Source organism: Poecilia reticulata, linkage group LG3, assembly GCF_000633615.1.
Source record: "Poecilia reticulata strain Guanapo linkage group LG3, Guppy_female_1.0+MT, whole genome shotgun sequence".
NCBI classification, from domain to species: Eukaryota; Metazoa; Chordata; class Actinopteri; order Cyprinodontiformes; family Poeciliidae; genus Poecilia; species Poecilia reticulata.
In genome coordinates this window covers 5,544,123-5,569,398 of record NC_024333.1, presented here as the reverse complement: position 1 = coordinate 5,569,398, position 25,276 = coordinate 5,544,123, and the positions used below count along the sequence as shown (strand labels likewise).

General features: G+C 39.0%; 1 protein-coding gene across 3 annotated transcripts in view; it reads left to right on the top strand.

Annotated features, from left to right (window-relative positions):
- The window catches only part of ntrk3b (neurotrophic tyrosine kinase, receptor, type 3b), a 273,282-nt gene that overhangs the window by 194,466 nt on the left and 53,540 nt on the right, over positions 1–25,276 (top strand). For all 3 annotated transcript variants that reach the window (XM_008404813.2, XM_008404814.2, XM_008404812.2), the window contains one exon: positions 22,459–22,647. In XM_008404813.2, the coding sequence (XP_008403035.1) occupies positions 22,459–22,647 (189 nt within the window). The remainder of the gene's footprint in view (positions 1–22,458; positions 22,648–25,276) is intronic.

The following is a 25,276-nucleotide window of genomic DNA, read 5'->3' as shown; positions in this document are numbered from 1 at the left end:
TTATTAAAACTTTGAAATACGGTACCCTAGGAGCTTCTATAGTTGCATCCCTTTTTCTTTTATATATGACATGTACATTTAAGATTTATTGCGTTTTTCTGATCACTTGACAGCTAAAGCCAAAGTTAGCCATCTTTAGCAAGCAGATTTTTGCAAAAACAACAGATTATGTTAGTGGCTTATACGGAAAGCATAACTCAAATTTAAAAGCTGAGCAATTCACATATTCAGAACAGAAACATTTTGCTGTTTAGCAGCTTGGCCCAGTGAGTCCTCCCTCCGTTCAGCAGTGCACTCTCTTCGTTGGTTCTGATCTTAGCAACTTCATCATTTCCAGACTTTCCAGACTGTCTCTTCTGCCTTCTGTTCTCCCAAATCTAACCTGAACAGTAATATTAGAAGACACGTCAGGGGATTGTTCACCACAGATTATCTTTGCTTATTACCAAATAGAAATTGGGATTCATGCATTTGCCACAGTTCAAATGAGCTAATTTGTAATGTGCTCTGCTTTTGTAGAACTTTTTTTTTTCTCTTTCCTTTGGCTGGACAAAAATCTGCTGCTGCTTTCAACGCCCAGCCCACACAAGAAACGTACCAGGACGAAAGTCTGCAATTTGTCTCGTCTCGACTTCGATGTCTCCAGCAACGTTCGCTCACCATCGAGCGACCTTTCTGTGTTTATTTAAAGAGCCGTGCGAGACATTATGTTGATTCAGACACGACACGTATATCCTTATATAACATCATCTAGCTTTTCTGGCAGGCATGAGTAGTTGCGGTTTGGGACTCCGGTTCAGTGAGTTCGTGCACAGCTCTCCAATGACTGCCTGTGGCGACCATCAATAAGGGAAGCACATTAGCGAGCCCAGGATCCGTAAACACTGGGATCCGAGTTCCTGCAACTGAATTATTCCTTCTGAGCACATAGCTGATTTAATAAACCATCTTCACTTCACTTTGCTGACTGCAGTGTATGCACACAAATGATCTGGCTGAAAATAGCCTGCGAGAAACCCCATATAATATACAATATGTTTCCGTTTTATGATGGTGGACATAATCAGTTGCTATCTGCCTTTCAATAAATTACAATGCAGTCAAACAGTTAATATATTTTAGTAATTGAATTCAAAAGGCGAAAGTTGTATTATATTGATTCAGTACGCTCAGTGCGATTTATTTTACGTGTTCATTTCTGCATATTTTGACTATTGCAACTTATAGCTAAAGAAAATCCAAAATAAGGCCAATAAAATAGCATTTTTATATGAAAAACTTCCTATTGAAAAATATACCTAGTATGCATGTAAAACTTTTTTTCAGGAATTACTCTGTTAATTTCTAACGTGTGGAGGCAAAATTTTTATCCAATAAACATGTTAAACTTTGCCTACATTGACTTGTGACTCATATTTTGTATCTTACCTCCTGTTTTTCTTTTTAGCTTCTTGTGCTTTATGTTTTTTTTATAATTCTGTCCCAAACTGAACCCTTTTTGATGTATATCATTTCCTAAGACATTTTGCTGCTTGATGTATTGAATTAAGCAACTAAGTAATAATTATCACATAAATAATTTATGAGGCATTAAATATGAGTCAAATGCAACAACAGTAGGTCATATAATATTTAGACGCTGCCTTATTCATCATTTATCACGACTTTAATGTTTGAATATTCACTCTGGCTCATTTGACCAGGTTTAACCTTCTGTAAATTAATGAACATTTGGTATTAGCATCCCAGTTTCTGAGCTCAGCTCCATTGTGTTTGTTTTTTTTAGAAGAAATTATGACAGTGGCGACTTCAGAATAGTGAGATTATGCAGAATATAAACGCTAGCTAGCTAATTATTGGGAAGAGCTATACAAAGTGGAAATGCTTTCACTATGAGCTCCACAACATCTTAGTATCAAATGAGACAAGATGATGGCTTTGATGCTGGTGGGTTTATCTCAGTAATTAATCTGTGTTGTCAAATGGAGGTTCTAATGTGCTTTTTGGTGTCTGGAAAGTGAACTGTTTCAAAAACCTTCCGAATGCCTTCCAAATACTGGAACGCCACAAATCAGCAGGCACTTTCCCTCTCTTAGCAATCCCAGCGACAACCCGCCTGTTGCCTAGCAACCCAAGCTGAGCTTCAGCACATTTGGTCAGCTGGTTTTACAGCTATATGCGCTGTTCAATGGCTGCTTGTTTTGTTGTTGACTTCACATTCAGAATCCACTTGCTGTATTTTTGTTGGTTGTACAGGAGGCTCCACTTCTGCTTTTCAAAGACGTATGGTTGTATAATTGCTTATCTGTTTGCTGAGCTCATTAGACGAGCTACTTCTCAGTGAAACAGTGGTAAAAACATTGTTAAAAGGTTAACAGTTAATTGATGACTACCCAAAGGCGGAGTGTTGGTGCAAGAGCTTCTTAAAGAGACGGAGGCCAAATTTAGTTTAAACCATATTTGATATGTAAAACATTTTTATAACAACTGGAAGTAACATAGTTATTTAATTGTGCATTAAAGCAGCAATATGTGGCTGGAAAACACATAATACTGCTCCTTTAAAAATGTATGTCATCCAATACTGGAAATGTGGCTTTAAAACAGAATACTGTCCCTTTAAATGCTTAGCATGACTTGCAGGCTGCAGCTTATACTGCAGACAGTACCTGTACCTGGTTTCACAAAATGATCAGCATCAAAAAGACGTTGCAAAAAGCCACAGGAAAAAAAAAGAGCATGTTGGGAATTTGCCAGCTCAGTGATACATTTGAGGCATTATGTGATGCAGACCTCTAACCCGAACTGAAGGGAATTGTGGAGTAGAGGCGTCCTTTTTCTGAGTGCGGCACTATAGTGTTCAGGTTCAAATGAAGGGAGATTGATGTTACTGCTAACCTTGGCTGTGGGCCCCGCCTGGCTGCCCCTGTAAGCCATCAGTCTGCTGGGAGTCTGACTAAAATATTAAAGAGCCTTCCTTTTCACCCACCGTAGCACCTCGCCACGGCGGGAGCAGGGCGCAGTGCACGCCAGCCGCCGCAAATACGTGACGCTTGGACACGTAGGTGAAACAAGAGCAGACATGATTCTCTGTATAAACTGACATCGCCATGCATCCTTTGATGTATTTATCCAGTCAGCTGCACATTCAAGACTGAGGGGACCTGTCCACAGTAGATCATATTAGCTGCACACAGAGGGGGGAAAACTGCCAGTGTATAAATACATCCTGTTAGAGTGGTGCCCTTGCACTGGTATAAAGAAGATGGAAGTCACCTATCACTGTCCTACATGACTGCACAGGACACCAGGTTCATTACTGCAGGTAGTAATACATTTCCAGTATTGGATGATATTCATTTTAAAGGAGTAGTGTTATGTGTTTTCCAGCCTCATATTGCTGTTTTATAGCAAAATCAAGTAACTGTGTTTCTTCAGTTGTTATAAAGCTGCTGTACATGTCAAATATGACTTGAAAGGAATTTGACTTTGTAATTTAATGCCTTGAAGTTGGGCCTCTGTCACTTTAAGAAACTCCTGCTCTTTCTGAAAGTCCACCTTCAGGAAGTCATCACAACATGGCTTCTCTATTAACCCTTTAACGTCTTTTACCAGAGTTGCACTGAGAAGTAACTCGTATTATGAGCTCAGCAGCAGGTGTTTACTAATTGCTTCTAGCTAGTCTGAAGGAGCTGAGTGGGGCAGAACGCTCTGTAAGCTTAGAAACTGAAGCTCAGAGGAAGAGCTTTGAACTCGAAGGCGGCACTCGATCCCACCAAGCATTTTCCACAGCTGAATGGTTGCCAAGGGAGATGACAGGATTTCTCAAACATGCATGAAAGAATCAAAGCAAAACTAAAGGTATGTTTTTGATGAGGGAATAACATTATAACATGATGTAGAGAAGAAAGTCAAAATTTTATACAATTAAAAAGGAAACATGGAGGTCATTTTCACAAGATATAGAAATATGGGTTAGACTTGGCACTAATGTGTGTATGTAAACTGAGGCTAATGCATATGAATGTGTGTGGCTATGGATGTATTCATACATTTGTGTTTGAGTCCATAGCCAAAAAAACCAAACAAAAAAAAAAAAAAAACAGGTGAAATGGAATATTAAGTAACCTAGGTTTTTTTTTATTATATCTTTTTTAATTGAATTTTGAGGGCCCATATTAAAATATTGAGTTTATGGGTTAGGAGTTCATACATGTTTTACTTCTTCCTTCTCCTTTTTGAGCATGTTAAGATTATTGTGGTACAAAAAAAAATATTTTCCATTCCTAGTTCATGTGTGTTTTATACTCCATTTCTAAATATATTTTAGTTGTAATTGTAACGTTCAGTAATAGTCCATCCAGGTGATCAAACTACTGGAAAGAGATACTATCACCTATCAGATATTTAAGTTAGCAGGCCTTTGCAACTGTGATATTGCACAGTAGGAGTCACTACTGAGTAAAAATAACATACCAAATATTTGCAAAAGTAGAACCCTATGTCATTTCCTCCACATGAATGAGTGGCTCCATCAGTCTTGGTAGAAAGGTCAAATCAAGCAAAAAAAAAAAAAAACTAAACAAAAACGACAAACTTAAGTCTAAACAAAAAGATGAATGAAATTTGAGTGAAAAATTTTAAAAAAATGTATAAATAAGTAAAAAGTTCGACTGAAATATCACACCTTGGTTCCATTAGTAAGCCACTAAAGCTTTTCAGGAGAAAACTTAATGAAAATCATAAGCAGAAAAATCACAGGAAAAAAAAAAGAAAAACCTGCCTCGGTGAACAATGAAGCAGTAAGTCACCGTACTGTGATGAAGTGATATCAACACCTCTCTAATGAAGGAACCGGATATTTTTGCCAAAGCTCGACACGCTAATTTGTTCTTGTGCGGTTCATAGTTATTAGTTAGAGACGGCCTCACTCTAGTCACCTAATGCTGTGAAAAGACTGCTGGAGTGTTGATTCGTCAGCTTCCGTTTTATTGGGACAATTTCGAATGGATTAAAAAGCTTTTTGTTTGTTTCCTGTTACTAAAGTGTCTTCATACTTTTTTCTTACGTTTATCGACTCGATTGGAAAAGATAAAACAAGAAATGGCAAATATTTTTTTAATTCAGAGTGCGTTACATTTTTCTGAAGACTTTTATTGTGAAGACGTGGAGAACGTTTTGTCTTGGTTCATCTGTTTCTGTAGATGCTCGTGAAACACCTTCAGGCATTAATGTATATATAACAGCTTGTTTAATTTTTTCTCTTTTGCCAAGGATAAGCTAAACAGTTGGATGTCTAAGCTGGTAATTACTTAAAGCAAACAGGTCACCCAACCCATAACTGTCTTGCTTTTAGTTTTTTGCCTTCCACACTTTTTTCTTTCACCCAACTTTCTATTAATGTGCTGATTCTGTCAGCAGTGACATTTTTACTTTTTAAACTACATTTTATATACATTAAAATAACCTAGCTTCCAGTGGCACGGTCTCCAGTTGCTGTTTTATTGACAGTTTCATTTTAAAAATGGTAATGCTAAACATTTCATTAAAGCATCAAAGCCGATACTTTACATATCTTTCTATTTATCCTGCATAAGTGACAAGGTGAACGCAGAGTACATTAAGGCTGTTTATTAACCGAACCCTGCAGCTGCACCTGCTAATTTCAAAATAAACGAACGGTCGGCACGCGGGTAAGGCGCGCATTAGGGAGCGCAGCATGAAGGTTGATTCACGCTCTCGTCATGGTTAGAGGTGTAATTTGACAGACTGGCACATAAACACGAATGCTCTCCTGACTCCCCTTTGCTGCACCTCTAGCTCACGCGATGAAAAAAGGAGAAGACAAAAAAAAAATCCGTTTGGTTGTAAACCCTCCAGTGGAGGGAGGTTGTGAAAGTACTGAGACAGGATTCAAGACCCCTGGGGCTAAAAACAAGAAAGAGGAAGCAAAAGAGGCAGGGACACCGAGAGAGAGAGAGAGATGAAATAAATGATGCGAGTCTAAAAACAGCATTTTAAGTTATGATGAAACAGCAGTTGTTTCAGTAAAACATGCTGATAGAGGAAGTTAAGTTTTGATAAATTGCTGTTGCTGTCATTCTGGAGGTATTTAATGCTTTAATCAGAGCTAGTAGGGGCTGCTGCTGAACTTTCGCTGCACGTCGAGGCGCCTGACAACGGGACGCTGAGCGAACAGGAAGCAATCTGGGAAAACTGTGCCAAGAAAACAAAACAGGGTGGAAAGAAGGAAGGGGGGCCGAAGAAAAAAGGAGATATTGACAGGTGATGGATTGATATCACACAGTAGGGTAAGGATTTAATCAAGTGTGTGTTTTGTGTGCTACTAAGCCTGAATAAATGCTGGAGAAATTAAACCCGGAGGCTTTTAAGTTCAGAGACATTGTTAACAACACCATTAATTTAATGTTATAACCCCGGTGGATCACTTTCCTTATTTATTTTAGCCATATTTATTTTAGCATTCTGGTCTTCATTTCCCTCTTGGAAGAAAACACAAAAAATAACTTGTTGAATTAACATCAAAGACAGTTGTTTGGTTTTTCTCTCTCTCTTTGAGCGTTAGGTTTTCTTTTTCAAAGCAAACCAGTAGAGTCTGAATGTGCTTACAAGCAATGAATCTGGTTTTATTTTGGTGGTTTATGTATGCTTTACCTTGGGTCATACATCTATTCTTAAGAAACTGCCCGTTTGAATTTTTATCATCCATTAACATAAAACACTTTCGTGAAAGATAATGACGGTTTTCATATAAGCAAGTATTTTCTGGTCCTGACTTCTTGAGGGAATGAAAACAAATAACTGAAAATAAGACTGATGTGAATCTCAATGGCATTTTTTAAAAAGACGATGTCAATTTGAAAAATCAGTAGGGATGCACACGGTGTAAGTAAATTAATATCAAAACATTGTGGCCTTATCTTATGTAAGAAATGCCACAATTGTTTAGTGGTCTGTTTTGCAAGTTGAGTTTATCAGCATGTTCGTGGTGAACTAAGTTTATGCTTTTATTTTCATCCCCGTATGTAAAGGCTTCAGGTCAGACTCTTATTTTAAAGTAGAAAAGGAAATAGCTCTTGGGTTGAGTCCTTTTATAAATAGCTGGATTAAAACGATGGCACTGATCTTGAACAGCATTCAAGAAGCTGCCATCACTTTTAAATGATGGCATCTGAAAGTTTAAAGTAGTACTCAACATGGTAGTAAAAGGAAATGGGCAGAAAATGTAAACTATAAAAGCATAACTTGCTTATTGTTAAGAACTGTTGTTTTTTCAGAATCCTTGGCTACATTTAATTTCTAGGTCAAAATATAAAATACTGAGACTGATCAAATCTGAACAGGGTAATACTAACTGGACTGGATGGGCAGATCAGGCCAAAATATCAATAATATTGATACCATATCAGTGAAGTATCAATACTTTAGTTTCAGATTCCATCTTGAAGTTTTGGGATTTTTGTATTGTAGTTACTCAACTTTATCTCAATTAAGATTTTGATTTGTTCTAAAAAAATAAATCTTGCACTGGAAAATATTTGGAAAAAATGGATTGCTCTATTTTTCTATTTCTGTTATGTTAATATGTTAGAGTATTTTGTAGACGCCTCTAGACTTGGTCAAAACCCAGGAACATAATGTAGACAAATGAACTCGTAGGAAAACCCACAAAGGTCAGGAATTTTCTGATATAAAATCTGTATTGTATTGTTGTCTGTAATGATATTGGCGATTCTGATCCTGTATTTCCTCTGTATCAAAATCAATACCAAATTTTGAAGTAACACACCTGTAATTCACACGGAACAAAGGATCTCTAAAGAACGTTAAAGAACGTTAAAATCATTTAAAAAGAAAGTGTTGAAATCTTAGTTTGTGAAGTTGGTGACTAGTTGCACATGAAAAGATTAACGTTTTCATGTTAATCTTTTCATGAAAAGATTAACATCGGTGGTAACTGACCGATGTTAGGTGGTAACATCGGTCAGTTACCACCTAACTGACCGATGGCAATAAAGAAGACATCATCTCAATCCAATGCAGACCTTAGAAATACTCTGATTAAGCGGAGCACTTCCTCTGGACACTTTCCCTACATCAACATCCCAGACTGTCCTGCATGACCCGAGGCTTCAAAGGAACGTCCGCTTGGAATTACAAGACCTAATATTTCAGAATAACTGGGTTTATGTGAAGAATCTTGCGATTTCTGAGGGCCAGGGAATAAATCTCAATGTCAGAAATGCACTGATCTCTTTAACTCAACCAAATTTTCAAAGCTTTCCTTTAAACTGTCTCAGACATTTGATATCCTCTCTGTACAGAGCACACTTGGATGCAACATTTTAAAAGATCAGAATAAGTCATTTTGCTTCAGCTGTGGAAACAGAATCGTCAGATCTTAACGGTGAGAATTAATCATTATATATTAGTTTTTTGTCTTAATAAATCCTATTGAACTTGATACTCAGGTCTGGGCCTGGCACGGTAAAAATAAATTGGCCAGAAATGATTGCGATTTTAAACTAATAATAACGATGGCACATTATTACAAGTAATACCCACTCAAAGATAAAAAAAAAAGAATAGGCAAACTTACAGGATTGTTAAAAAAATGCAAACTATTTCATACTAGTTGTCAAAGGTTTGCAGTGTTTTTCAAAATGGCGGCTTTTCGTAAAGGGGAGCGTCTTTTTAACGACTGTTGTCCAACTGGAAGTTATTGAGCTCGTTTAATTCATCACCCGATTATTAGATTTTTTTTCTAGTGAGATCAATGAAAAACGGCACAATCGGCCTGCTTGTGTTCTGTTCCTGTCGTTTGCTGTTTTGTTTTCCGAGTAGCGACTCTGTCATCTATTGTTGAGCATTTTGCATGACTAATCACTGCCACGTCCATGACCTCCTTCGCGTTTGCCTTTTTTTTTTTTTTCTTTTTGCACATTGTTCTTGTTGATGCATTATTGTTGACACTTCAGGAAGTTAGTCATCCTCTACATTTGGCAATGAATTTCACGGACCAGCCCACCATGTAAGGCTCGCCATCTGTGCTGACAGTCGCCATCATTGAAATGTGGGTTTCATCAACACAGATTTTGAATGTCTAGCAAATATGCATAACCTTTGTGAGTTTTTCTTTTTTTTTAATTGTTGTTGGTAGGTTCCTGTTTTGCCGTCTTGTCTTTGAACTCCATCCTTTGTGATGTTCTTGGCCGTGAACCTTTCCAGCAGCGGTGGGAAGCGCTCTCTTGTCTCTTTCTGAAGCTTTTGATTCAGCTCTTAGGCAATGATTTTCAGCACTGTCAAAGATTTTCAGTTCCAAACAAGCACATTTACCGAGACTTTTCTCCAAGGTTTGTCCTTAAATAATTCCCCTCCCTCAACACATTTCTGTACTCTGTCTACAGAAGAAGAACCCCTTGTGTTTGATGTTGGTTGGAATGACTCACCCGGAAGCGTCAGCTGGAATGATGCTTCTGCTGCTGCTGTCCTAATTTAGACTTTGTGAAAACGCTGCAATGTTCATATTAACTCTGATCACATCTTTTACTTTCAGCTCTCACTTTTGACATGGTACAGTTCCAATTTTTAATGAATTATTTGAATGCCCCATTTCATGTTTCTGTCCCTCGTATATGCTTGTTAGAGCAGTGATGCAACAGAATATGGTAGGGGGGAAAAAGTGAAACGTCTTCATTCTTCATGGAAGTGTAAAATAATCTTTTTGAAAATGTTTCTGCTTTTGAGTTGAATTTTAGCACAAAAAAAGAGACCCTGTTCATACGGTTGAGCTAAATAATGTGTGTCGAAATATTCAGAGGGACGATGATATGTATTTCCCAAGCACATCATGACATTTTATAGTACAATCATAGTCATAAAAAAATCTGTATAAATCAAACATGACTTAAAAGAAATTTGACACCTTGAAATTGGCCTTTGTGCCTTTAAGAAGCTCCTATGCTTCTGGAAGCTCTTTAATATTGGTACTGGTTCAATGAACAGAGTGGGTGGAATAATGCAAGTTCTGTTTCTGGAAACTTTTTCACCCGGAATAAGAACCGTCAGTAAACCTAAATATACCAATAGCTGTGTTTCCACTACAAATGTGCACAAAACTTTGCTGATATAAGTTTGTTCATGCAATAAGTCACCAAAAGCATCCTCCTATCACTTCCTGTCATCTTCTTTGTCTTTCCCACCAGTAGTGTCATCCAGTTGTTGATCACATAACTCATGCGTTGTGAAAAAAAAAACAAATGTGTTTCCATTGCAGTTTGGCAAAATCCATTAATTTTAATACAGCTGAAAACCAACCTCATCCTAACACAAAAACTTTTTCAAAATTGACACGTTTCGAAAAATAAAGCAACTTTATTTCCGTAATTCCATTGTCAGCTAGAGATGTTCTTAATGTTGGTTCTTATCACCACAGCCCCTGTATGCATAACGCCGTGTGGACTGGAGGTCTTGCTGCTGCGACTGCAGCTAGAGAAGGCAGCTTCCATGGCCACAGGCTGTCATCTCATTAACCAGGGGGCACAAAATGAAGGAACTCTGCTGCAAATAACACCGCTCCTCTTTTTCACTTTTGCAAAAATACGCTGTGACCGGGGTCCTTGGATTCTCAGCATCCTTGTCAGCTATCCGGTTACACACATCTACAGTGTGCGACTGTGTGCAGTGAACTGTGCATGTTCCATGCGCAGACTGTGAAAACATTTTTTCTCTCGGGAGCCCGATGAAGTAGCTGTCTGTCTAGCTATCCAGGCAGCTATAAATATTTATAAATAGGGATTAATTCAGGTTCAATGCTAGCCTTTGAACTGATTCCTTTTTGCTTATACGTAGCATGTCTGTCAAAGAAAGAAAAAGAACAAAAATAAATAAATCTCCTTCCAGATTTCTTCCCCATTGGCCGTGATGGAGTCGTACACTTCAGGAGTGTACGCCTATTAATTTCCTCCCCGGCAGTCCCACATCACTTGGGAAGCACTTGTTGGTTGTAGGCTGATGTGACACATTAGCATGCGGCGGTTTCGCTCGCGGTATACTGATGTGGACTGTCATCAAACGGTTTTGTGGGCTCCGGCGCCTGAATGAGGCCCTTTTTTGTGATTTACATTCAAACTGCCAGATTCTTGACGCCCGGGGAATCGTCTCTTATTCTAACACCATGAGAAGAAACGTAGCCGTCTGGCGCGGGGACGCCGCCGTGCGCATGTTTGCACTGTACGTGCGTCCGCCGCCGAGTTTATCATGCGGGCTGGTTTCAATAACAATGTCTCCGCCAGCTTTTCATTTGGGCCCTTCTGATTACACAGGCATGATGGTGTGAGGGGATAACAGAAAAAGAAACAAAACCTCACCCGAGAGGGAATTTGTATGATTTGTTAGAATATTTACTCCGACTGCTATGTGTTGTTTTCAATTTGTGTCTAATAAAGTGTAGATCTTCATTTTTTTTTTTTTTTTTTGGTAAAGAACCGGATTGGCTCGTAGTCATAAATCAAAGAAACGCGCTGCGGACAGCTCAGCTGCTGGATGATGTAATTTTCCATCACTTTTTAGACTTGTGTAAAATTGCTTCGTCTGTCTTCGGGGAGCTCACAGGGTAATGTGCTGTCAGAGATAGAAAATCTGATAGGGTGCTGGGGGAGCAGAGGAGGGAATAACAATGTCAGGATTTTTGTTTATCATCGCGTTGAACATGAAGAGCAGAGATGTACAGCAACACACACTGTAATTGGTACACCAGTGTCGCCTCGTATATTATGTCAGATGTGCAGGAGAGACTTTATTTCATTGGAGATGCAGTTATGCTGATAGATATAGGAAAAGTGTTGATTGCATGTCCTCCACACACACATATATTACGTCTTTCTATCCTGACAAGGACTTTCATTGCATTGACTTCCATTCATTTTTCATTCATTTCTATAGCCCAACACTGAAACTTACCCTAAACCAAACATTTACCACTACATATCTTAAAGTCTAAAGCTAACCTACGCTCTAATGAGACCTTAGTCTTAAAGCCAAACCCAAACCTAAAAACAGAACTTCTTATTGGGCCCTGAAAAATGGGCCTTACAAGGAGAGAAATGCAAAAAGTATTTTGAAGGTTTCTCGATTAAAATCTAACATCAGACCTTTTGCTCAGATTTCTTTGCAAAATTCCTCAATCTTCAATAGAAATCGTGTAACATTAGTTTTCATGTCTTGCCACAGATTATCAATTGGATTTGATTCAGTCGATGTAAAACACAATTATGCTTTCATTGACACATTTCCTCCACTCCACTGTAACCAGATAGCATGTCCCTGCTATAAAAGAGTTTTAATTAGTTTTAATCTTGCCTGATCTGAGCACCTTCTTTCACATGTTGGCTCTCTACAATGCTTGAAGAAAACAGCACATGGGCTTTCTTGTGGCTTTCTTGTGACTTTCATCCAAAAAGTGCTTTTTTTTCAGATTTATGGACTGGATGAATAATAGTTGTCCTGTGGACAGAATCTTACACCTGAGCTGTGAGTCTCTGCATCTCCTCCAGAGTTAGCATCTTGTCAACTCAAGTCTCAACTGTTTTCACCTGATGTCCAAAACATGAAATCTTGTTTCACAACCTAGTCCTGCTTTAAACTTGATTAAAACTTCATCTCAGACTCATCCTTTGAGGCCTTGACAGAACAGCCCCTCTCTTGAGGTGACTCAGGAAGGAAACCGTTTGCCCTGGACTTCCAAAAGTGTGCATATTTTTCCTTACAGTTCATAATTTACATGACAGTTGTAATTTTTAAACCCTTGTAAAGTTCAGCAACAATTGATCGGTGTATCACTCTTCAAAAGCTGCTACCGTGAAACCACATGAAATCAGGTTAGCATATGTTTGCCCCAGCTTGCGCAGCCTCTCACACACTCACCGCTCTTGACTGGAGAGTAGTGAGTAGCTATCCGCATGTCGTCTTCAGCACAGCAGGGAAAGTTATCCTTAAAGTTCTGCAGGGAATCTGTAATGTGAAGATGTTCTGATAAGCAACAGCCTTACCTGTATGCTAAGCTAACGCTACGCTCAACGTGGCACGTTTGACGCAGTTTGAAGCTTCAAACTCGGAACGTCTTCTCCATGAACAAAATAAAATATTTAGGCCGTGTTCTTCGTGAAGTGATAGTTTCCTGCTTACCCTGACAGCAGGATATCAGTAAATTAACCTGCTGAAAAATCTCAGCTCAGATCAGCAAATCACATCTCTGTGAAAAAGGCTCTGAGCTCCCTTTGAGTGTTAATATGTATCTCCTGGAGGCCATTTGCTCTTCCTTCATCCCAATCGTGTCGATAGCCTTGATGTGACTGTTTCCAACCCTTCCCACGAACGGATTTAATTTGTTTCAAATCCATCATTAACCAAAAGTGGGGCCTTGCCTCAGTGAGTTATCCTTCCTGTGTTCTCTTGTTCATTTTACATGTCCTCAAGTTAATTCCAGTCCTAATTAACTACCTTTGAAAGGAATCTGTGCGATAATTACCACAAGGAGGTGGAACGGAAGCAATCACACTCTGCGCAATTTATTCCCCCACCGCAGGGAAAACCCTGCAGTCATCCACTGCCTTCCGACTTTTTCCTTTCCCCCCCCCCTTTCTTCCCTTGTCCTAAGAATCACCTTCACCGCTCGCTTTCAATCGTGTGGAAGCAGAGATACAAACAATCAGGTGGCTCCAGACAAACACCCCTGCTGCTTCGCTCACTGGCTTCAGTCTATTTGCAGAAATACATTTTAGAATCGGCACAAACTTCAATAGAGTTTAATAAAGCGAACAAAGAGCTATCTCTCGCAGCGCTGAAGGAAGAAGTGGTGCATGAGAAGCAAAATATTTAAGGTCATTTTGGTTAGACTATATTACAAATTAAATTCTGTTGACGGGAACATCATAAGTTCCCGTAAGGTTCCCGTAGCATGTAAGGTGAAAGATTTTTCTATCACCTTACATGATAGAAAAATCTAACTAGGCTGAAAATGACAATAATTTACCATTATTACATTATGTTTTCATCATCTATGCCCCCAATGTGTGTATGTAAACTTCTGATCGAAACTTTGGATTCTTAGTAAAAATGGAGAGGAAATGTGCTTTAGAAACATTTAGTGTTCTGACCTGAGCTATAGAAAAATATTGTGACTTTTATACACTGATACTTGAAGGACTTCAGCAGAAGTGATAGTAGATGAATGAGTATTCTAACTTTAATCTTTTCTAGAGCTTAGAGGAAGCCATGAAACATCTATCAACTTAAAAAATGTTATCTTCAAAGATAAAGCAGATGAGCTTATCTCGTCTTATCCGCCGTCGTTTTTCGGATAACTATAACTTCTGGCTTATGTGAAACAATGGCAGATACTTTTCTCTTTTTTTTTGCTCTGCTGTAATTTAAGCTACAGAGACTTGTGGATTCCCTCTCTTCAGCTTTTATTTTTCATGCCTGTGCATCGGAGCTGTCTGTAAATGCAGTTAGGACCCGTCTCTCACCCACAACACATCAAAACGCAAACACAATCTATAATTTAGGGGCTGCATGTTTCATGTGTATAATAGATTTTGAAATGTCAAACAGTACATTTAGATGAGCCGTTTTTTTTAATCAAACTGCAGCCCGTTCATTTTTAGGAACGGATGCAGCAGGGAGTAGCACATTAAACATCAGCACAAAATTATTTGTCTTTGTCTTTGTTTTTCGTGAAACTCAAATACTTTTTATAAGCAATGCAAAGGATGCCTCCATTACAAGATGAACCTTTTAGCCGTAGTGTCAAAAATAAAATGTTCAGACATCTACCCTGCAGTCAAAACAGAATCTGTGTGGAAGGTAATTTATTGCCCTGTAGTAAAGTTGCTCTTTATATCAGTTACAGTCTAGCTGAATCTCAGTCACCAAGAATGGCTATGCTAAGCTAGTTGCTAGCTAGTTGATGCTAGCAGGTGCAGCCTAAACCAGGTAATAAAAACTGATGGGGCGACTTTAGACTGCAGCCACACCTTAGTGTGTAACTTCTTGTTTGTAATTCCTTCTTAATGTTCCTTTGTCGATTGAGTTTTATGACAAACATTTTGACATCTATTTTAAAGCTGTAGTTGAGGCAATTCAGAATGGCTTTACATATTGTAAATATTGTCTGGCTCTTAAACCATAACAAATATAGGGAAAGCAACGCATGGGATAACTTTAGAGGGATTTATTTAACAATCACAGCTGGTGGGGAAGAAAAGGGAGAAACAATATTTAAACAATTACGTCAATAGGTACTTTCCTTGGTAATTACTATTACTATATTGTAGCTCGGTTACTAAGTAGCTTTTTTGGAAAACATACTTTTTAAAAGCAACTTACTCAACACTGCTGACCAATTGTTTTGCCTAAATTGGACGATGTACATCTTAACAGTTTGTTATGCACATAGAAAGTTTTTTTTCTCTCATAATAGGATTAAGGTTTTTTACAGAAAAGCAACATTAGCTGCTTTTCCATCACAAATGTGCACTAAACTTGATCAGTTTTTTCATTAAATAAGAAATACAATTAAAATCGCATGCAACAGACTGGCGACCAGTCCAGGGTGACCCTGCCTCTCGCCTGGAACGTTAGCTGGAGATGGGCACCAGCACCCCTCCTGACCCCAGTAAGTGGGTCAGGTGAGGTGCTGGGACAAGGGTGTAAGAAAATGGATGGATGGATCACATGTGAATAAATTTGCTCACATGATGAGTCATTAAAAAAACATGCCGCGTCATGATCCTCCAACTACTTCCTGTCGTTTTCTTCATGGTTTGCACCAGCGGCAACATCCGGTTGTTGATCATGTGACTTGTGTGATATGAAATAAAGTGTTTCCATTGCAGTTTTGCGGAATGAACCAAGTTCATTTCTATCGCCAAAACTATTTATTAAAAAATGAGGCTTTTGGATGTTTACATTACACGAGTTTATTTTCAAAATGTCAAATTGCGCAATTACACAGTCAATAGAAAGGCAGCTTCAGAGTAAGAACAGTATGTGATGTTTGGAGAAAAATGGATGAACCTTTGATTTAGTGACAAAGTTTAGAAAAGAACTAGGATGTTATTTGTTTGACTTGCCAATCAAATACGGTAAGCTAAATATCAAAATGTTTTAAATTACACACTGAATTAGTCTCCATAGGGATCTTGCTACAAACCAATATCTAAATTTGTACAACACATATTGTTTTTCTCCTGCAGTGAATTGTTCTTTCTGTCGTAATTAAACAGTCTCGCCTATCTGTGCTTCAAATGGCAATGCAGCGGCTCGTAAAAGTTCCTGAGCAACGAGAACAGCGAGAGGTCCCACAACAGATGCCGTGGCTCCCTGAGAACACTGAACTCATCATCTCGGTGTCAAACTGGGATTACATAACGAGACGGAGGCAACCGAGAGCGCTAAAAGAACCATGACAGGTTTTCTAGGATGGTTTAAATCAGCTACATGTCTCATACTTTGAGAAATAGACTGTTCAAAAACTTTACATTTTTACAGTTTTGTTCACTGAGTCATTAAGACTTTAAGTTGTCCCCCGTTGGACTAATCAAGCCTAGATCAACTTGGTTAAAATTTGTTTCCACTGTTTTATTAGTAATGTTCTGCAATCTTCTTGCAAGATGTAAAACAAATAACAAGGTATTTTTTTAAATTTCAAACCTGAGACACCCAACCTCTGGAAACATTCAACAACCTTGGCAGAGTAAACTCCCAAAGGCAGACAGCTGCTCTGTGAGCCAAAGGTTCACGATCTAATGAGAGGGAACCGACAGAACCTGGAGGACAGGCCCAAGCTGGTTCTGAGAAACTAAACGGCAACAGGAGGCACTCTTCCTCCTCCTGGTAAGGATGCTTTCTGGTCGCAGAGCATCTCTAACCTGGAATACCTTTACTGAACTTTTCAGTCCTTCCCAAAATCTTCTTGAAGTCACGATAAATGTCAAGAAAATCCAAACAATGTGGGAAATAGTTTGTGATCGCTTGAGTTCCAGAGAGAACGACTAAAAAAGGTTAAGCAATCAATTTGTGATCACTCCAAAATAAGTGTGAGAAACATTAGACAGATTTTTGAAAGATTTAAAACTGATAAAAATGTAAAAGTACTATTCTAAATAGGAATTATTATTGAAACGTAACTGTAATTAAAATAAAGTTTTATGAGCTTTAAATCAGGTTCTAATGTTATTCCATTGTCAAAAACATATCTGGAGTGTTACTTTGATTCTTTCATGCATGTTTGAAAAATCCTTCAATTTCCTGTGGCAACTATTCAGCTGCTCAAAATAGCTAGAGGGACCAAACACCGCCTTTGAGGATGGATGAAGCTCAGCTCCTTCAGACTAGCCAGCAGCAATTAGCAAACACCTGGTTGAACTGCTGAGCTCAGTCTACGAGATACTTCACTGGTAAAAACGTTGTTAAAGGGTTTTAATAGAGGAGAAATGTTGTGACAAGACATATATTCAGAAAGAGCAGGAGTTTCTTAAAGAGACATTGCCCCAATTTCAAGGGATTTTTTTGAGCCACCTTTGACATGAAGAGCATTTTTATAACCACACATGACATATGTACTTTATTGTGCTGTAAAATGTCACTCTGTGGCTGGAAACTACATACCGCCCCTTTAAGTGTTCAATAAATTACTACAGCTAATGACTCACCATTAATTGGGCTTATTACGTCTGTATATACAGGCCGTCCATGCATTGTTTCTAAGCTTTAGAGAGATACGTTCCTTACCTTTATGCTTTTCCACCCTGGAAAACTTAACAATTGTAACTGCAAGTCTTCAGACAGGGTTCAGGGAATACTCCATTCTGATTAGCAAATATTTTCATGTCTTAGTTTGAAAAACAAATAAACCTCATGTTTTTTCATTCAAAATGCAACGCAGTGTGTGCAAAACAGCTGGGTTTTTTTATTTGAAAATAAATATGAAGAGAAATATATATTCTCTGTATATTTGAATATAAATATCAAATATCCGTTATAAGTGGCTCAGGTTTATTTGAAGTCCTGGTACAGCCGAATCTATTGGCTGGATAGATTTTCAGGGAAGATGAGACAAGGAGGAGGCAGAAAAATGTTGAACTCTGGCTCATTACATTTTCTTGTTCCAGCCAAAAGAATCAAAGTTAGTGTAATGGAGAGGAACTTTGCTCTGCGATAGACATTTCTGGAGGGGGCGAAACGTCCAGAGTGGAAATCCATTCTGTGCAGAGGGAGCATCTCAGATGATAAAACTCCTCCAGGATGCTCCTGGGCATTTCCATCACCGAGGCAACATAAATGTAATTTTTAAGATGTCCTCAACTCTAGAAGTCCAATTTGCCCTTCACTTTTTTTTTTCTCGTTTTTTTGGGGGAAAGATTCACTTCGCAAGGTGATTCTTGTGCAGTTTTGAGGAGGTGGGCTTAAAATGAAGCCAGTGATTCCCTGAGGACTTATCGATCTAGTGGTTTTCATTCTTCTGATGTCATACGATAAAGCCCAACGTGGAATTTTCTAATATGTTGAATGCATAATCTTGTTCGAGGCCCTCTCAACATGTTTTCCTAGATAACGCTTTGACTTCTCTTGTGGTAATATTTATGTGTGAGCTCTGCGGCGGCGTGGGTGGGCCTGAGGCTTCAGCTCAGATTTAGAGCCGCGGTGTGCCTTTAGTCCCCGGTGGTTGGGTAGGTAGTCACCCGGTGAAAACCTGCGCTCTGCTGTGCACATCTCTCTAATAAAGAGAGCGCTGAGGTATGAAAGCGCCGCAATGACAGCAAATGTGAATAAATTGTTGCTCACACGTCTTACTTCATCACTCCCCATCTCACCGTGCCACTGTGTTTCCATAATTTGAAATGACGGGCTCTTGATTACTATTTACAGTGTTGTCAAGGTGAGGGAAAAGGCTCAACATGGTGGGTAAACGGATTCGCTGCCACTTTTCCACCAGATCTGCCGTTGTTGACTTTATATGCACTTGCGGTTTCCGAGCCTCTCCTCGCTTTTTTCTCTTTGTCTCACTCGTCTCTGAAGACGTGGGAGCTGCGAGTCTCCTTTGAAACGGCGGCGATAGAAAAGTAGACTGGATCCCACCGACTGAAATTTTCTTTGCATTTTGATTAAACTGATAAATTGGAAAATCATGCTTGATATCGGCGAACATGTGTGAAGCTTCAGGGTCCTTTCACACCAGCCACTTCAACCCAACTCTAGTTGGTTTGTCTAAAACGTCCGGTTTGTTTGGGGAAGTGTGAACGTGCAATCAAACTCTTGATGTGGACCAAAAAAAGCAGACTCTGGTCCATATAAAAGCCTGTTTCCGTTCGGTTGAAGTGAACTCTGGTGCGGTTTAAATGCATATGTGGAAGTAAGCGGACCAGAGACCGCTTCAAGAGCAGGAAGTGAATTATAGCGCAGGGCTTTCTGGGTAAATACAATCAAAACAAACACGTGGGTCTAATGCTAGCAGGAGAGATGACTGGTCTTTTTTTCACCAAAGACGAAAGAGAAATCCTACAACCACTAAAATCTGATGCCGCTCCATTTTTGTTTACATTTTGCGGAAAATTAAGTTACTCATATCTTCTGCTGAGGTTTCCGTGTTTTTTACTTCAGTGGTTCTTGATGCAGCGCCTCCACAGACGAGAGTGAGCAGGTTTTCAAAGCGTCCTTTTTTTTTTCTTTCTATCTCCAGTGGCTCCAGTATGCTGTCGTAGTTCTGGTATTTTCACATCACTCAGAAATTACTCGTATTTTTCTGTCTGTTTCTTTCCATAGTGTTAGCCTTTGTTGTCATGCAGAGCTGACATGCAGTCTACATTAGCCAACCCTGTCAATGTGGCAGTGCAACTTCTTTCCTTTATGCTTTTAGTCATCATCTGACAGTGTCTCGTGAGACAGATTTGACTTTGACAAAAAAAATACTTGGGCTTTTTTAATATTACAAGATCTCATTAATGACTTAACAGATGCCTCAAAAGTAGTAGTGGAATATAACAAGATGTCTGCAATATGAAGCAGTTTTTTTTTTTTAACTTTTTTTAAAGAAAGTAAAAATTAAAAAGCAGCTTGCAACTTTTCCAGTTCAAGTATTTCTTGGAAGTTTCTGGTTCTAATAGAGCTGCATTCAGTACCACAAATGTAATCATTGTTCTACATTTTAAAGTCGTATTTGAATTCAACTTTCATTAGATGTAAGGGATCAAACCGAGGTAACTGAAAGTCAACAGTGTCTCTTCTCTGGCCTGCTTTCAGTCTGATCAGAAAGAAAAATCCTACACTCAGCTGCACATAAGTGTGTTCTGCAGCTATAAATAAAACATCCATCTGAAGCTGTTGACGTTACATGATTTTTTTTTTTCACTGAATTTTGCCCACAATTCCCAGAAATAAAACGTCTGCACTAACTTTGGAGAGTTGATATGGCTAGTTAGACCACAGATCTGTAATTGTTTAAGCCAGCTTACATCACACACATTTAAACATGATTACATTTTTTTTTTTAGAGGACTTCTGAGATAAGCAGGTAAAGTGAACTGTTTACTGACCCAGCGTCAAATACATGTAGCAAACAGCCCATGAAAAAGAGCAGCAGGTGATTATCGTTAAGTTTGATGTGTTCAGGTAGAGCTTTAGTTCTCATCCAAAAATCTGCTAAAGCCATTTGTCTTGTGAAACCACTTACATGATTTAAAAAGATGAACCACACAAAAGCTTTTATTAATATTTTTCAGACTACTATAAATTCCACAGCATTAGAAGATGTTGCTGTGTTCGTCTGTAGTAACTGGGTCAAACGCCGGTGTCCTGTCAGATCAGCATACGCCGTCAGATCGTCATACGCTTAGCACGAACTGACGGCTGTATCTGTCAGACAAGTATTCGCTGCCATTACCAAATGATTTTATTTAATCAGCAACATTGAGTCATGACGTAGATCGTCATTCACGTTGTTATTAACAGCTGTATGGCATCCTGACTCAGCGGCTAACTAGTCAGACCATCATCAAGCAACAGGGAGGCGAGTTTCACACGGGCGTGTTTTGTAGTTGACTGCAGCTTTAGCTAGTTCCTGCTTTAAATACACTTTGAAACCACGACAATGCATTTATATCTAGCTAGTTATTGAAAACAGTTTATTGAGTTATTTACGTCGTAACTTGTTGCGTACGCTGAACTTACAACTCATCTGAAGGTCGGACTTCTTAATGCGTATGGCCAGGCATGCGTACTCACTGCATGTATGCTGTTCTGACAGCGTATGATGATCTGATAGAACGCCGGCGCTGTCTTGTGAAGATGTAACGAGGGTCAGTCAAACCGTAAATAAGCTGAATACACAGAAGCAGCAGAAGTTGTGAACGATTTCATCATAGTGAAATAGTTTGAGCGATTTATCTCCAGTTTTGGAGGAAAAAGATAGACGGAGTGATAAAGAAGACGGGACTAGTTCTGAAGGACTGCAGCCCTATTTTTTGAGCTGTAAGAGCTCTGAGTTGTTTGTTTCAGAGTAACTGAAGATAAGGTTTGCTTTTGCACATTTCACAGCTCAGAGTTCATCCACCATTTCACATATCCGACACCTTTTGACCTTTAGCTTGACATGTTTTGGCTCATTGGTGCCAGTTGATCCACAGATGTCAGCCCCAGTCAGTGAACTGATGCATGGTCGTATGCTTCTGTTGTTGTGGAGCCCGAGATGGTCCTAATGGGAAATGTGGCTGCATTTGCAATGCAAGAGGTCATTTATTATGTTGGTATGAAATTCAGGTTTAAAGGTTTCTTAAGGTAAAATAGCAGAAAGGTTTAATGTAAATGTGTCCTGTGGAAACTAAGTAAAAGGGAATTTGCCTTTTCATTGTTATTTTAAAAAGAGGGGAAATATGGTTCTTTATCTGGCTAGATAAGATCAAGACCAGATAACACTGGATGTCTTTATCATGTTTTATCATTAAACTCCCACCTTTGTTGCCAGGATAATGCATTACACGCAAATATATTTATATATTTTTATTAAATAAAGCTCACAGTTTGTCTTTCTTGCTACCTAAATGTAATAGTCATTGTTTGCTTTCACTATTTAATTCCTCTTCCTTTGTGATATTTTTACTTTTTATTAGGTAATACATATATTTATAATACAAAATATATTAAAACACTCAAACTTTTCTTGATTGCACGTTTCTCTGGAGTCCTCAGGCTAATAAAAATTACCTATGGATTCTATCAACTTCATTCTTGGCACTATAAAAAATGAATTTTTCTTTTGACACGAAAAAAGAAATCAGAACAAATTTCTATGACGGCTTCAGATAATGTGAGCTTATGTTACCAGACATGAAGATGGCATTAAAGTGTAAAATAAGCCGCCGTTTCTCTCCGCTCTTTCAGGTCCCGTAGCCGTGATCAGTGGTGAGGAAGACTCTGCCAGCCCTCTTCATCACGTCAATCACGGGATCATCACGCCGTGTACTCTGGATGCGGGACCCGACGCAGTCGTCATAGGAATGACTCGCATACCTGTTGTGGAAAATCCCCAGTACTTTAGGCACGGACACAACTGCAACAAACCGACCACTCGTAAGTCTGTCCTGTTGACTCTAATCCTCAACTCCAACAAAGTCAAACATCGCAAAAATAAATATTTCTTCACCTTGAACTATTCGAGCAGATATCTCTACAAGTAGACGGAATCTATCTGGTGGAAACATGTCAATAGACCAGACATTTTCATTGAAGCAAGCAATGGTTCTTTGTGGTTGTTTTGTTCATTTTGAATATTATGTCTTCTGGTTTGTGTTAAATGTTCATTAGAAATTGAAGTTTATTGATCCTTGAGGATGTGTTCTTGCACGTTTATGCCATTACCATCATGTTACTGGAAAATGATGTCAAAGGAACAATATTATCGTATATTACATTATAAATTCTGGGACAATTTATAATCCAGCGAAATTTATCGAGACATTTGTTATGTGTGGTTTTGATTCATTGAGACTACAACTACACTTTTTAGATTTTCACTTCACTAGTAAGTTCTGTGTTCTATTGGCGTATGAAAGAAAAAATCCAAATTAAACAAATGTATATTATAATCATGAGAAGAATTGTGGAAGAATCTCAAGGGGTACGAAGGCGCTGACCATTTAAATCTGCTGGTCGTCTTTCCCCAGTCGTCTATCAGCTGTGTGTGTGTTTGCTGTCCTTCCACATGGCCTGGTCCCAAAATGTAAAGGTCAAAAGATGGAGAGACGGAGTTGCTGACCAAGCCACAATCAGTTTAAGCAGAGCATAAATTCTGCTTTAGATGCAAAATGCATCACAGTGTCTCGTACTGTAGGTGTGTTGTTTTGTTGAGTTGACCTGTCTGGATGCCAAACGCTGGTCTGAGAGACACTTGACTCGCACACGTTCACAAACCTTAGCAAGACTAAATTTTACTGTCACATATCAGTTCATTTTGCAAAGCATGATCATCATCCCAAGCCAGCAAAAAAAAAAAAAACATCAGTTTAGTCTCAGCTGCAGCTGTGTGTCTGTGCTGCTGTATGGCGTTAGCCTCGGTTGGAGAGGTGCCAGACTTTTTATGCATCTGGGTGAAGACAACCTTCACTGTTCCAGCGACTAGTGTTTATATACTCGCAGCCTCCCCTTCCCCAAATCACCCACCCTCCACTGGGACTCATGTTCCAAGTTGGGGAAAAGACAAGACCACTTTAAGGCCTAATTACTCCCAATTAGATTGGCTGCTCAGGAGAATCAGCAGAAAGCAACTGTTCCAGCAGCAACCCGCAGCCTCGCTCCTGCTTCTTCCAATCAAACCAACTGCATTTTAAGGGTAAAGACTCTCTCCTCCGGTCTGATCGCAGCAGGATTCCTTTTTTTCCGTAACCTGCCCTGTCCAGATTGGACCTGGGCCTATCTCAAAATGGCCGCACGTCACACTAACAAAAGTCGGCCTCTGAGTGTGTAACCAATGAGAAGAGAGGAAAACCCATTTAGAGGTGATAAATAAGTGACGGGTCTTATGTATTATGAATTGCATGAATTTTTAATGTCCAGCCGTTGACTGATTTATAACATCTCATGTCTCGGACAGGAGATCTGATTGTGGGGCTAATGAATAAATGGCACTGGGTAGGAGTGAAACTTTCCCCAGGAACTGAGCGCGGAGAATTAAAAGTCAGGCCATGTGTGTTCGGTGCCTTAGCTTTGACCTGGGCCTTCTCTTTTCTTTCTTTTTTTTTTTTCCTGGGATTTAATTCTACATGCATGCACATAAAAGGAAATCGTAGGAAATGAGCCCTGAATTCATCACAAGGTCATAATGGCCACTGCTTTCTGCCACTGGCTAAGAAAACATCATTCACTGAATACGAATGCCTTCTTCACCCTCAGGACATGCACACAAGGAAGGGAAGTTTCTCTGTGTATCCGTGTGTAAATGTGTGCTGTGTGGGTGTACTGCTGAAAATCAATCTGCGTCTATACAAGGATGGAGGCGTGCTGTCTGTGTGCCTTGTAGGTAAGAAAATAAGGGAAAAAATGCTCTAATGTCACCTTATATTCCCTCACTACGTCTATGATTTGATGTGTCAGGAGTCTCTTTGGTGTCCCTTTGGTTCTCATTGTTCTGCTGGCCTTGCTCAGCACCACTTCGTGGATACAGTATGTCGACTAATACATAATGTATTCATTCATTTACTTGAAAGCTTCTTATCCGAAAGAATAGCATGCTGCTAAAATATACACACAAACGCAGTGAGAGTTCAGGTCGTACAGCTGTGACGCCTGTCTTTACTTGAGTCCATCAGGAGTTTGCTAATGCGATGGTCAGAGTCTTGTTGCACTCTGAGCTTTTAAGAGATCAGCTCCTGGAATAGTAATGAAGAGGTAAAATGCTGCTGCTGCTGCCATCCCCGTTCAATATATACAGGTCCTTCTCAAAAAATTAGCATATTGTGATAAAGTTCAATATTTTCCATAATGTAATGATAAAAATTAAACTGTCATATATTTTAGGTTCATTGCACACCAATTGAAATATTTAGGATCTTTTATTGTTTTAATACTGATGATTTTGGCATACAGCTCATGAAAACCCAAAATCCCTGTCTCAAAAAATTAGCATATCATGAAAAGGTTCTCTGAACGAGCAGTTAACCTCATCATCTGAATCAACGAAGTAACTCTAAACACCTGCAAAAGA